General features: G+C 37.2%; 2 protein-coding genes across 2 annotated transcripts in view; one reads left to right on the forward strand and one right to left on the reverse strand.

Moving 5' to 3' along the window:
• Nucleotides 1–13,871, reverse strand: part of LOC106870024 (pre-mRNA-processing factor 17) — a 72,967-nt gene extending 59,096 nt beyond the window's left edge. Inside the window, exon 1 of the mRNA XM_052974345.1 lies at nucleotides 13,680–13,871. Coding sequence (XP_052830305.1) covers nucleotides 13,680–13,841 — 162 coding nt within the window. The 5' untranslated portion in view covers nucleotides 13,842–13,871. The remainder of the gene's footprint in view (nucleotides 1–13,679) is intronic.
• A 196-nt stretch (nucleotides 13,872–14,067) lies between these two features.
• Nucleotides 14,068–15,089, forward strand: part of LOC106870025 (actin-binding protein WASF3) — a 128,344-nt gene continuing 127,322 nt past the window's right edge. The window contains exon 1 of the mRNA XM_052974523.1: nucleotides 14,068–14,261. The gene's annotated coding sequence lies outside the window, so the exon portion shown is untranslated. The remainder of the gene's footprint in view (nucleotides 14,262–15,089) is intronic.

Raw genomic sequence — 15,089 nt, forward strand, 5'->3', positions numbered from 1 at the left:
GGATTTGGTAGACGGAAACTGAAAGAAGCCCGTCGTATATATATATATATATGTATGTATGTACGTGTATATGTTTGTTTGTGTTTGTCCTCCCAACATCGCTTGACAACCGATGATGGTGTGTTTATGTCCCCCGTAACTTAGCGGTTCAGCAAAAGAAACCGATAGAATAAGTACTAGGCTTACAAAGAATAAGTCCTGGGGTCGATTTGCTCGACTAAAGGCAGTGCTCCAGCATGGCCACAGTCAAATGACTGAAACAAGTAAAAGAGTAAAAAGAGAGAGAGAGTAACTGGTAGCAGGTTCTTATCCAACCCATGCTAGCATGGAAAGCAGACATTAAACAATGATGATGATGATGATGTTAATTGGTTAACTATTTAACCAATCAACATATTGCTTGTTTGATTAATCATTTGGTCAATCAATCAGCCAGGTTTGTCAAAATCATCCATCCCTCACTATTTGTGACCCCTATCACAAAGATCCCTTTTCTACCCCAGATCAGCTTCAGGCCCGTCTGTCTCTACCAATCACATATATTGCATTTTTATCTATTCATACATAATGTACCCCTAACTACAGTAACCAACATGTCCTTCTGCTAGATGGAGAATTAGCTGCCATATCTAGCAATTCAAGTCACCACACAGAGGCTCTTTCATTAATGTAGTGCTGTTATTTAACCCCAGGCCAGGCATATTGCATGGATGTATTACGAAGCAGTCGCTATGTCATTTTGGCAGCTGATTTATGTCTTAAACTTGCAAATGGATAGCTAAAAAATAGCAAGTCTTTCCGGTGGAAGAAGAGGCATATTTTGAATATTTTTATATGAATATGACAAATTTTGGTATTATTAAACACACACACACATACAGTATTTGCATACATTACTTTCTATTAGCAGTTAGGTAGACTGTATGCTTGTGTGTACACACACAGGTACACACATATAAATGTATAACATTTGCATATTAGACATTAATTATGAGCAGATTGTGTGTGTGTGTATATATATATATATATATATATATATATATATTACATACAAAAATAAGAGGAATGACCAGCAAAAGTGGATGATTCAGCATCTATTTCTAGCATATAGGAGTCCACTTTTGCTGGTCATTCCTCTTATTTTTGTATGTAATATAATTTTAAGCTTTGGATTTTTTTTAATATGCTAGACCACTGGTTTTAATTGATTAATATCAATTTCTGCCCTTATTAATAAATTTTAAATTTTATATATATTTATATATGTAGGTGTATGAAGTTTATAAATTTGACAACTTTGTGTAAAGGAATGTTACCATGTCTGGCATGAGAACTTCCTAGTTGCCATCTTGCTGCTCACTGATCAACTTCATCTGTCTCTCTCCCATCTCTCGGATCGGACATTTCCTCTCAGTGCATTCCGTGCACTGACTGAACTCTCTCCAACCCACATTCTAAACTATCTACAGCCTCTGATGTACCTCTCATAGTTCCATCAATACAGCTTTCCCTACACTTCTCCTTCTGTAATATTAGCGACCTACTTGTTGTTACATTTAACAAACACACTTCTATGCAGATGATATTAACAAGCTTTCCTTTCTCTGTTAACATTCTGCAGTCTGGCGTCACCAACATGCAACCAAGAACATCCTACATCAGACACCCACAGCTTTCATTAACAGAGAGAGAGAGAGACACATCAAAAAACATTCCCTAGTGGAAAGATAACTATCAATCCTCTGTCAACACAATTACAATACGCATCAAGAAAAACAAGTTTTGCACTATATTCTCGTGGGTATATGAATAACACACTGATAAAGGCCCCACAAATTTGCTGCAAATGTTAGCTTTCACAAATTCTAATGATATCTCATGGTAATCTCACATCGATGATGCTACTGAAAACTGCATCTCAAAGACTAAGCTTCTCCTTCAGGGCCAGATCAGTGACTGACTCTTCAAAAAAAAAAAAAAAAATAATAAATTACTGCAAATCACATAAGCCTACTGCTCACATGTCAAACCAGAAATGCTATCACCCTGTATATGTTTGATCTGCAAGTTATAGCAGCCAAACCCACCCTCAAATCACACCGTACATTTCCTTCATCATTTGCATCCATATCACAAAGATCCCATTTCTACTCCAGGTCTGCTTCAGGTCCATCTGTCTCAGGCAATCAAATATATTGCGCTTTTATTTATTCAGGGAGAGGGGGGGGGAGTCAATTAAATCGACCCCAGTACTTAGCTGGTACTTAATTTATTGACCCAGAAAGGATGAAAGGCAAAGTTGACCTCGGCGGAATTTGAACTCAGAATGTAAAGACAGACGAAATACCGCTAAGCATTAAGCTCAGCATGCTAACGTTTCTGAGAATAGAGAAGCATTGAAATGTCTGATGTCAATAAAGGTCGCTGTTGAAGGGAGTTGAATTGGCAACGCCAAATAGATGGCGCCAAAATGATTGTGCTAAAACCTCACATGACTGCTTTTGAGATACCGCGCACATTGGCTGTAGTTCTTGGTAAAGAGCATGTCCCTAAGAATCACGGCCCAGAATCAAGGCAATAATATAATTTAACAAATCAGAGAAGTAAAAAATCAAAATGATGACGATGACGAAAATGATGGAAATGATGAAATGGATTAAAGAGCGAAAGAATGGCAATAGAAAATATCAGCCAAATTTCATGATTCATTGCTGCTGCAGTAAGAATTTGCATTGCTTAGTATTCGAGTGTAGGAGCAGTCCGAGCTGAAACATCCTTCATCCAAGCTGAAAACATAATCTGAAGGAAGGAAGGAAGGAAGGAGAGAGAGAGAGAAAGAGAGAAAGAAGGCTATTTGGCTCCGTTTTAGAAGCAAGAAACGAAATGAAATGGAAATGATATTTCAGTGAATGTTATATAATGTGACTTTAACAAAGAATAACAAGAGTCAAACAGGTTGGCCAGGAATTAGGCCCATGACAGAGTCTGCCAGAAGAAAAATTCTGTTTTAAGTGGATAAGGACATTTGTTATTATGGTTTCAAGTGGAGCTGAAGAAATAACATGGCAGTGTTCTTGTGTTCTTGCTGTTTGTCTTTCAGAGCTCTAGTTGCCAGTCATTTCTGACCATGCAGATTGAAATCCAAAGGAAGAGAACGGCAAATCAAAAAGTAGGTGTGATAAGAGGAATATCCAGAATAAAATAAATTTTTAAAAAATGAAATAATAAAATAAAAAAAAAACAAACAAGAAACTAGTGCTGGCTTGCATTGCCAATAATTAATAATCAATACAAAAGAGTTCAAGAAGTTAATTTTTTATCAATAATACACAATCTGCTGTTTTGAGCATTGTTATGAGCAAAAGAATAGATAAAGTGCCATTATTACTTGGGCTGAGTGCAACTTAGTGATAGAAGCTAGTGTTTTACTTCCAGTTAGAAATGTATTCCCGGTTAAGAAGGTCACTTTGCAACCACTGGGCAAGTGCCTTCTTCTATAACCATATGTCGACCGATGCTTGTAAGTGAGATTTGAAAGACAGAAAGAGCACAGGAGCCAATTGTGCTCGCGTATGTATGTATGAGTTTTTCTGTGATCTTACCGACATTACTTGGGCAATGGGGGATGTTAGCTCATGTCTCTAAGCTCTGTGGTTTTAGATGTATGAAGACGAGTAGAAGAAAGTACCTCACTTGAAAACAAGGGCTGGGCCTCAGGAAGGGTCATTCAGCTGTAGAAACCAAGCCAAATCAGACTGGGCCCAGCTTGCCAGCCCTGGTCAAACCGTCCAACCCATGCCAGCATAGTTAACGGACATTAAATGATGATGATGATGCAAGAAGCAGCTAGGACAAGTCTTCCTCTAACATTTTACTTAGTTCAATCTACACAAGTTAGTGTGTGAAAAACAAAATAGGAATTTTGAAAGAAGTGACTATAAAAGTAGTTTTTAAACATCAAATGGCTATGGGGTCCACCAAAATAAACTAGTAATTAAAGGGGGTCCATAGATAAAAAGTGGTTGATTTTATATCTTTGAAGGTCTGGATATATAATTTAACAAAGTAGGGAGAAAAAGAAATGTATTCACATGATGCACTACGACTACCTAAACGTAAGACTCCAAACGCCCTCTGGTGTGAATAAAGCACATTACTCTTATTATAAGAGTCCAATGAGTTTACTTTCAATCCTACAGGGGTGTTACTGTCTGTCACTGCAACAGCTGAAAGCCCCTGTTAAATAAGGTGTCCGGGACTCTCATTTGACTTCATTTGTTTTGTATCAAATAAGTTAGCAGCTCAAGTCTCTAGTCTCTTCATTCGCAGACAATGACTATGCAACAACACCAGACAAGACTGACTCCCTCTCACTCAACAGTCGCAACCATACAACAGATTAAGTTGAAGGGGAAAGCGTTGGTGAAATCTACTTCTCATCTCTCTACAAATAACAGACACAGCCATATTAAAATAGATGGAATGGTTACATACAGAATGCATTTAACCATAGTGGAGGCGCAATGGCCCAGTGGTTAGGGCAGCGGACTCGCGGTCATAGGATCACAGTTTCGATTCCCAGACCGGGCATTGTGAGTGTTTATTGAGTGAAAACACCTAAAAAAGCTCCAAGAGGCTCCGGCAGAGGATGGTGGCGAACCCTGCTGTACTCTTCCACCACAACTTTCTCTCACTCTTTCTTTCTGTTTCTGTTGTGCCTGTAATTCAAAGGGTCAGCCTTGTCACACTGTGTCACGCTGAATATCCCCGAGGACTACATTAAGGGTACACTTGTCTGTGGAGTGCTCAGCCACTTGCACGTTAATTTGACGAGCAGGCTGTTCAGTTGAACCCTCGACGTCGCAAGCGACGGAGTGCCAACAACAACAATGCATTTAACCATCAGCTTGCTTGATCCAGACAACTACCACTGTCATCACGACAACCACTTAAATATGAGCTCAACTCACTGGCTCAAGGGATAAATAGTAAGATCATTCACAATTTACTGCTCCTGCCTCTGTAGCTGGTCTATGTACAATACAACAGATTTGAGCTCCAAATGAAAAGCTGCAGTGTCTTACATGTCAAAACAAACATCTTTTAGTATGAACTTCCTCCTGTGTAGTGGAATTCATTCTTCTCACTCTCCATCATGTACACTGCAAACCGTAGCATCAACTGTTCACTTATGTTATTCAATTACTGTATTACCTCAAGAAAGCACTTCAGTATCTACTGCATACATAAATAAATGGTAACATAGTTAGTTAAAGAGTACACCATCCTAACTAATACACTAGGGTGGGAAAAAGAACAAAATAAATTAATGAATAAAATAAATAAATAGAATGTAGTGAATCTTCTAAGACTGCCGCCAGCAGATATATGGTAATCCTCTGCAGTTTTCTGATGTTCTTATTCAATGTTAATAATGTGATTAAAATGGGTATGTTAGAACATTAATATAGTAATTGTTATTGATTATCTTTGATCAGCTCTGGAAGAACAGACAACTGGTTGGAAGGAAGTTGAACATTATGTCAAGGGTAACTACTAAACTTGACATCACTGACACCAAAACATTTGCTCCATGTTTTTTTTCTATTTGTTTTTTTCTTTTTTTGCACATATACACATGTAATAGAATGTGTGTACTTTATATCCGTTTCCTAATGCTAGAATGGGTTAGACAGATATACTACCGAGGTGTTGTTTTGTCAGCCAGATACTCTCCCGGCTGCTAACCCTCACTTGATTTTCATTTTATGTATCTTGGAAAACTCAATGAAGATTTTCTTACTTTGAGTCCTTGTATGAAGATGGAAAAGGGGGTTCACCAGTGATACTTGAACCCTTTAGCATTCAGATTACTCTGTCTAATGTCCTGCTTATTTATTCACATTGTTTTGAATTAATCAAGCATTATCTTGTAGCTTGAACATTTCAATGATGTGACTGTTTCAGTTCTGGAATGGCATTGTAGGGTAAGTGTGAGAGGTAGGATCTGGTCAGTTTGAATCTAAAATGGGTGGAATATTTTAGCTAGATATGGTTGGTTTAAATGCAAAAGGGCGAATGGTAAATAGAACTGGGGAGATTATTTTATGCCTCCATAGATATAATCATCATCATTTAACGTTTGCTTTCCATGCTAGCATGGGTTGGACCAAGATCAAAAAGTTAAAAGAAATGACAGATGGTTATGTGCAGACCCTTCTGACGATCCAGGGGTTATGCATACAAAATTTCCTGCAACTGTCATGGTTTTAGGGGTTGTCAGCAATGAAGGACGTGATGCCTCCTTACTTCTTTCCACAAGGCCTTAGAGTTAACTGCTTAGAGTTAAAAAAGAAATAAACACAGCCCTATGCTCTTTAAGGAGTAATGCGGACTATCTAAGAATCATCTGACACAACACGGAGTTTGGAAAAAAAAAAGAAAAAGAAAGAAAACCAGTGAAGTGTGAAACAAATAAATTAATTCATTGACACTATTATTCTACCTCTCCCTACTATTTATATCTAAAACCAAATATGTGTTTCTGATTCTTAGCTTATCTAAACAGTAACATCTCGTTACACTATCTTAACTGACATAACATAACTTTTGGCTCACTTAACAACTTAACCAATACACAACATACCTACCTACCTACCTACCTACACACACAACCATTTGTGTTCCTCTCTAAAATAAATTAGGCTTACTTTTGATATGATTTGATTTTGCAATAAATCCTCATTAAAGACCAAACAAATCCCCAAGAGATCGTCAAATAAATCTATAACCACCTTTGAAGTGATATTACTTATCTCTTGATAAAAATACTTGTTGTTTTCATTTTATTTTTCCTTCGTTAATTTTTATATATTCTATTTTCATTTCTTTTTTCTTTGTATATCGTGTAATTTGTTTACTTTTATTCATTTTTATCAAAGAATTCTATTCTAAAAATTACATTGTATGCTGTTTCGGTATTTTTCAATTACAATTAGAAATTTAGGTTATATTTGGCCAAATAGCTTCCATTTCTTTCTTTTCTCTGTCTGCCCCTTTCCTTCTCCTCATCCATTTTTCTTTTCTTTTTTCTCTCTCCTGTTATGCAGTATATCCCAAGGTTTCGAAAGTAGAGGAGTCCAGTTAAGTATTTTACCTGTGTGCTTGCACAAACAATGGAATCCTCAATAAAGTCTCAGAATACACAGACTTATAAAAAAGTCTTGAGACTGTAACCATTTCAGTGCTGTGCCAATGAAGAAGCATCTACATGGGTGCTCGACCAGATGGAAATTGAATATTTGTTGTAGCCCAACTGTTATACCAAGACAAAACACTGTACAAGATAACACTTCCAATCAATTAAGATCAAAAGCCATGAGAGCCACTGCCTGGTACTGCATCAGGGCATGCATGCATCCACCTCCTCCTCATCATCATTATCAGTAGTAGTAGTAGTAGTAGTAATTATTTCCTCAAGTCCCACACTAGTAGGTAAGTAGAAGGCAAACGCTGTCCTTAGTAGGATTTGAACCCAGTACAGCATGCCAAAACTAAACAAAGTACTGTAAAGTTCTTATTTTTGACAATCCACCATACTTAGTAAGTTTAATATTGATTGGCAACACTGCAAATTATTGTTGGTGTTTAACATACTAATTAACAAAAATAACTATTTTTAAGTAAGAGAGTCAACTGACTCCTTGGCCTTTCCCCACTGGTGTTGGGAATAAACGATCTTTTGTGAAGAAAAATTCTTGTAAACAGCTCAAGCAATACACAGCAATGATTGTTCAGTCTTCCTAATAACACATTAACAACTTGAATAACAAATGTGATTAACAGCAGCTCAATTTGTTTTCAATCCAATCACAAAAGAGGAAGTTAGAAATGGGAAACAACAACAACAATAGTAGTAGTAATAATAAAAATAAAATTGATGAAGAAAGAGAAAGTATTTAGAAATTGTACATTTTATGTAGGACATATCAACAGAAATGGCCAGCTTTCTTGGTAACAAACATTCTTTCTCTACATGAAGGTCACAATGAATATGAGAAGAATGTATTGCTTATGGTTGGTCACAAAACAAGGGTAGTGAATATAGGCCTTAAATGATTGAATTATTAATAGTAATATTGGTGGTGGTTGGCTGAATTGGCAAGGTGGAAGAATAAAAAAAAAGAAAGAAAAAAAAAACAGATGATAACTAAAAAGAAATGGTGTGTGTGTGTGTGAGTGCATGTATGTGTGCATATTCTTGCCTTGACATTGCATGCTGGGTGTCTGCCATCATCAAGTGCTTGAGAAGACCCGTCAAGCCAAGTGAAATCGTAGTCATGGTAGATACTGGTGTCAGGCAACTGGCACTTGTGCCAGTGACATGTAAAAGCACCCATTACACTCTTGGTGTTGGTTGGCGTTAAGAAGGGCATCCAACTGTAGAAAGCATGCCAAATCAGACTGGAACCTGGTGCAGCCCCGCAGCTTACCAGTTCTGGTCAAAGCATCCAACCCATGGCAACATGGACAATGGACATTAAATGATGGTGATGATGATGATGATGATGAGTATAGTTTCAATACAGATTCTTCTTGATATCATTTGTTAAGTGGGATCTGAACATATTCCAAACTACCTAAGGTTTATTTTACCTTTCTTAAATCAGCCGAGTACAGATTCCATGCATTTCCAATTCTTTAGCTTTATTCATCCACCCATTCTTATGAACATGAACAAAAACACATGGCGGTAAGTTTATATTTAGCATTGTTGCTTTTCATTAAAAAATAAACATTGGTTTTAATTTGATTCCATCTGTGAGGCAGCTTAACGTGGCATTGAACTTTGGCCTTTCCATGACCTGTACCTTGCTCTTTTCTTTAGAATATAATTTCATGTAATTTCAGCTATGTGAAGGATACTGGTTCAGTAGTTAGTTATGTTAGCTATGATCATAAGGTTGTGGGTTCAAATTGTGGGCTAGATGTTGCACTGTTTCTTTGTACAAGGTACTTCATTTTCATGTGACTTCAACAGTAATGAGTAATGACTATGTGCTGGTGCAGCCCTTTCTTTCTAGCTGTCACATCTTGGCTGTGCCACTGGGTCTAAGTGAAATGGGGAGTGCTGAGAAGGTGTCTATGTTTCCTTATGACTACATAGGCACCTAAAACAATTAGCAAAAGCCTGGTACCAAGCAGTAGTCGAGGCAGATTTTCTATGGCCAGATACCCTTCCTGCCACCGACCCACACCTGCTTCCAAGCAAAGTAATATCCCCCCCCCCATGGAAGACTGGTGTAGCTCATCATTGTTACTGCTACAAGAATAAAAAAGATAGGTCAGAGAGTAACAGAGGTGAAGTGAAATCGCAGGAAAGTTAACAGAGAAGGTAGACTTTTCATTGTGACAGGTGCAGAGGCACCAGCAGTACTGAGAATGTATGAGAAAACACTCCATCTAATGCTCAGACAATTCCCCAGACGTATTTGAGAGCTTCTGTTACCTGAGGGACCTAATTAGCAGGAGGGGCAAGTATTCTGAAAACACAGCAATAAGAACTGGTTGCAAAATGTTCAGGGAATTATTACCACTGGACTTTTCCCCTCAGTGTGTGAAGAATAGATTGTATGATGCTTGTGTATGAAGCATAAGGTCATATGATATTTGTGATGGAAGACAGCTGTATAAATACTGTGTGTTCAAAGTGAATGGAATTTGTAGGACTGAAAGAGATTGAGGAAGACCTGGGATGAAGGAGTGAAGACAGATTTGAAGTTATTACATCTCCATGATGAGATGAGAAAAGGCTTGTAGATTGGTGACAAGTTGTCCAAGAGAAGACTCTCTCCTTCTCTCTCTGTACATTTTATATATGTACAGGGTGCAGGGAACAAATTGTCATCTAAATTACACAAAAATGAAAATGACACTGGCATCTCATTTTAACAGATATATTTACCAAAATTACATAAAAATATCTTGAAATGCTAAAGACTAAGTTTATTCAATAAAAATTGCCATTGGCTTCAACCACGGCCTCCAGACGACTTTGGAATCCCCTGCAACTCTTCTGGACGTTCTCCTTGTTTAAGTTGGTGAATGCTGCCATAATCCTTGCCTTCAGTTCATCTTTGGTGTTACAAGGAGCTTTGTTGGTCTCTTGCTCAACTGTGCCCCACACATAATAATCAAGGGGGTTGTGGTCTGGAGAGTGAGGTGGCCAGATGTTAGGGGTGATATGGTCGCAGAAATTGTCTGACAGCCATGACTGGGTTCTCCTGCTTGTGTGGCGTGGTGCAGAATCCTGTTGCCAGACATAGGATATTCCAGCAGTCACACTCTTCACCCGGGGCAGCACTACCTCCTCCAGGCACTTGATGTAGGCTTCTGTGTTGAGTCTGAGGGCATGTGGGAAGATGAATGGAAATGTAATGGCGCCATCGCTAGTGATCACTCCAAACACCATGATGGTGACTGGACATTTTGATTCTTATCACTCTGTACATGTTTTGGGGACACAGCAAGCCAACGGCTGTTGTGTGTGTTCCCCATCTGATCCTGGCAGAAATTTTTCTCATCTGGGAAAAACCAAAGCATGTTCGGTTGAGGAGGGGGGGGATGTTGGAGTTTGTTCAAAAGCTTTGTAGCAGTCTTTCCTCTTGTCCTTGATGGCTTCAAATAAAAATTGGCCCCTTCTGATCTTGTATGAGGAAGACCAAATGTCTTCATGCACTACCTGCCTAATAAGAAACTCACACACTCATGTTCCAGACAAACTGAAGAAATCTTTCTGTCAAGCATTTTGTCCAGCATGGAAACGGTTCCGCCAGGTCACTGCCAATAAGATCTTACATCATCATACATTTTGTGACAACTGAAAAAATTACAATAGATTTGTTGAGAGCAGAGAAAGTCCCTTTTTAGATGGAGTTTGAAATATCCGCACACATCTTTCATATAATATCCTCTTTTCACCTTTACCTTTTTCCAGCAACACTTAAAGGTTTCGTTAGGAAAGAAAAGGCCTAATCTCTTACATTTAACTGAAGCGTTCATGAAGTATCTATTGTGGTGGGTGGGGCAAAGCTTGTAGCCCACTCCCGGCTGGTTGAAAATAAGGATGAGAGAGTAAGTGGTTTTATGGCCAATAACAGATGGTCTTATCTTTCAGGCTTATTTACATTACAGCTGGTCATAAACCACAATAAAAACATTCAGTTAATTTTCACAAAGGCCTCACCTGACAACCAGATGCATGTGAAGCAAGATAAGGAAATGATCCAAGCTCACTGGATTAACAAAAGGAGAACAGTTTTGTTTTTCTCTCTCTCCATATTAATAGGTTTAGCAGACATCACTGCCATGCTTATGTCATCCTCACAGCAAAAGACTCCAGCAAGTCAAGAATTTTCAGACACTGTTCATCATCGTTGTTTAACATCCGCTTTCCATGCTAGCATGGGTTGGACGATTTGACTGAGGACTGGTGAAACCAGATGGCTACACCAGGCTCCAATCTGATCTGGCAGAGTTTCTACAGCTGGATGCCCTTCCTAACGCCAACCACTCCAAGAGTGTAGTGGGTGCTTTTACGTGCCACGGGCACGAAGGCCAGTCAGCGTCGCCTTCCTGGCACTTGTAAAGATATTCGAGTGAGATTGTTGCCAGTGCCGCTGGACTGGCTCCTGTGCAGGTGGTTCAAAGGGCTAGCCTTGTCCCATTTTCTGTCAAACTGTCAAGGGACATTATCAAAGCCTTGTTGGGTTGGAGTGGTAACTGGAATATTCATTAGCGAAGGTGTTACACTGCAGAATCAAATTTTGGGGGAAATATTACCTAGTGCATGAGAACATGGAGTTGGAAGAGGAACAGCATCCAGGAGGATTTCTCAGAGTTGTTGCCAAGAGAACAGTCTTTTTTGATGATTGGTAAGTAAAGTGGTTCTGTAAGGTTTATAGCTGTACATTGATAAACAGAAGGGCATGTTACAATGTAAATTCTTTGTTCATAAATAAATATATATTCATTGAATGATTATAAATATTTATCTGTAGGTTAGACAGAACTGGTGCATAGAGCAATGGATACAGTCTAAATTGCTTGCAGTGATAAACTAGAATCCAAGTTCAAATTTCGCCAGGAGTAGATAAAATATATATAAACTATGTAATTAAATATAAACGAGAAAAATATCATTTGGTTGCTCGACCCTTTGGGAAATAACAGCCAAACTCACACTCGCCTTAAAAAAGGAAGGACACAATGAATAATATAGTCCCAGACAAACAAAGTCTAGAATCATTGACTGATCATTGTATGAACGTCTTCGATCATCATAGATCTGTCTGCTTGATCAGGGCTGACTTGGATTAAACATCAACTACCATAGTGCAAAATAGAATGCCTGAAATTAAAACGAAATGGCTACGGTTGGAAATCTTTTGACCATAAGGCTGCACATTCAGTGTCCACCGGGAACCCAATGACAACGGTGAGAAATCTGTGTTTTAGTTTTCTTTTACTTTTAACCATGTGGTAAATCAATTAGGATATAATTATTGATGTCATAAATAACACCAGAAGTACAGTCAGCTGGATACAAAGATGATAGTTGAAATTAGTGGAGTAACTGCACAATAATTCTTCCTACAATAAGCACAAGACCTGAAGTTTTATGGGAGATTGCTAGTGAATTACATTAACACAGTACTCAACTGATACTTATTTTACCGAGCCCGAAAGGATGAAGGACAGACTAGGCCGCGGCGGGATTTGAACTCTAAACGTAAAACCGGAAGAATAACAATGAAAGTTAACCCCTTGTTTTTACTTATAGAACAAGGGACAGTTTAAATTTAAGAACATTTAAAACTATCTAAAACAGTTCGATTACAATACAGTTTTATACAGGATATATATATATATATATATATATATATATATATATATATATATATATATATATATATATATATATATCATTCAATGAATATATATTTATTTATGAACAAAGAATTTACATTGTAACATGCCCTTCTGTTTATCAATATATATATATATATATATATATATATATATATATACACGTACATATATGTATGTGTATCGATTTGGTGTTAGAATATAGCACATCAATAACACAGAACGTTTTGAACCAGATGAAATCATATTGTAAACAAATGAGATAGGCGTAGGAGTGGCTGTGTGGTCAGTAGCTTGCTTACTAACCACATGGTTCCGGGTTCAGTCCCACTGCGTGGCACCTTGGGCAAGTGACTTCTACAAAGCCTTGTGAGTGGATTTGGTAGACGGAAACTGAAAGAAGCTCGTCGTATGTATGTATATATATTTGTGTGTCTGTGTTTGTCCCCCCAACATCGCTTGACAACCGATGCTGGTGTGTTTACGCCACCGTAATTCAATAAGTCCTGGGGTCGATTAGCTCGACTAAAAAGGCGGTGCTCGAGCATGGCCACAGTCAAATAATTGGAACAAGTAAAAGAGTAAATGAGATGGTGTTGTAAAAAACCAGATGAAAGAAGGGAGAGAGACAGAGATGCTGAGGAATGAGAAGAAGCACATGGCGGGAGTTAAAGAAAGAAAGAAACAAAGAGAAAGAGAGAGGAAGGGTGGGAGGGAGTCAATATTATGGTTGTTGTTGCTAATTTATTTACCTTTGAAACAACGTCAGGAGCTGCGACGATGGAGATTTTCGCCGATAAGGAGCTGGTCTGGTCAACTGTTTTTAAGTGGATTTGCGTCTCGTCTTCGGAGCCGGAGTTGATAGATTCCTCTGAACCACTCGCATACTGCTGCAACGATAACATCGACGACATTTGTACTAGAATAAGTTCAGCAGAAATTTGGAATAGTCGCTTCTGATTGGTTGATATTACAGTGAGTTACATGAAAGCTCTTAAAAAAAAAACAAAAAATACATGCTTATATATATATATTTAGCAGAAAACCGATAGAAAATAAAAAGAGAAAACTGATTGGTTATATTATCTTTTTTTTCTGTCTATAATTTTTTTTGTAATTTTCCTTAATATAAATAAAGTATGTAAACGATTTAAATGATTAAATGAAAAATATTTAGGCAGTGAATGAAGAGCAAGTGACCAGCTTGATTGGATATGATGTCGCCATTTTGTGAATTCTTGATGGAAATATGGGATTAGAGTCGGTGGAAGAAAGCATGTGAAAGGCTCTACAAGGGAGTTTCATGTCGCATCTTTTAACTAGAATCGAAGGAGGTAAGTACTTGCCGAAACCTAAAACAACAACCAACACATAACTCAATAATCATTTATCTATATCCACAATCGATTCCATAGAATTTCTTTCTCTTTTACATATTATTTTCTCTGTCTGTCTCAGAATATATCTATCTTTATATCTTGAACTATCTATCATTTTTTTATTATTATTATTATTATCATTATTGTTCTTTATGAATATTCACATGGCGTGGGCAACCGAGGAAGCTTTAACTTTAACCATACCTTCATGTATTTCTCTTTTTCTCACTCTACAAGCACCAAACACTGAAAGAAATCTTTCCTGCCTCTCTCTACACACATATATACACCTCTTCCTATCTTTCTACATACATAACTATATCATTACACACTCACATATGTATGTGTGTGTACACTCATTCACTATATTCTAATACATATATTTATAAAACCGAAAATATGTTATATATGTATAATATACATATATATACACACACAATAATATATATATCTATATAATATAGAATAAACTGTATGTATTACACATAGGATATTCTATAATTATATATATATATAAACCAAGAATGTTATATATGTATAATATATACACAATTATATATACATATATAATATAGAATAAACTATGTATTACACATAGGATATTCTATGATTTTATATATATATATATATATATATATATATATATATATACCAAGAATATGTTATAAATATGGATATACATACATATACATACACAGACATGTAACAATGTTCTATACTATAACAATATAGAATAAGGTATATTTATATATACACAGGATATTCTATAATATATATACACAC

This window comes from Octopus bimaculoides, chromosome 18 (genome assembly GCF_001194135.2).
Source record: "Octopus bimaculoides isolate UCB-OBI-ISO-001 chromosome 18, ASM119413v2, whole genome shotgun sequence".
NCBI classification, from domain to species: domain Eukaryota; kingdom Metazoa; phylum Mollusca; class Cephalopoda; order Octopoda; family Octopodidae; genus Octopus; species Octopus bimaculoides.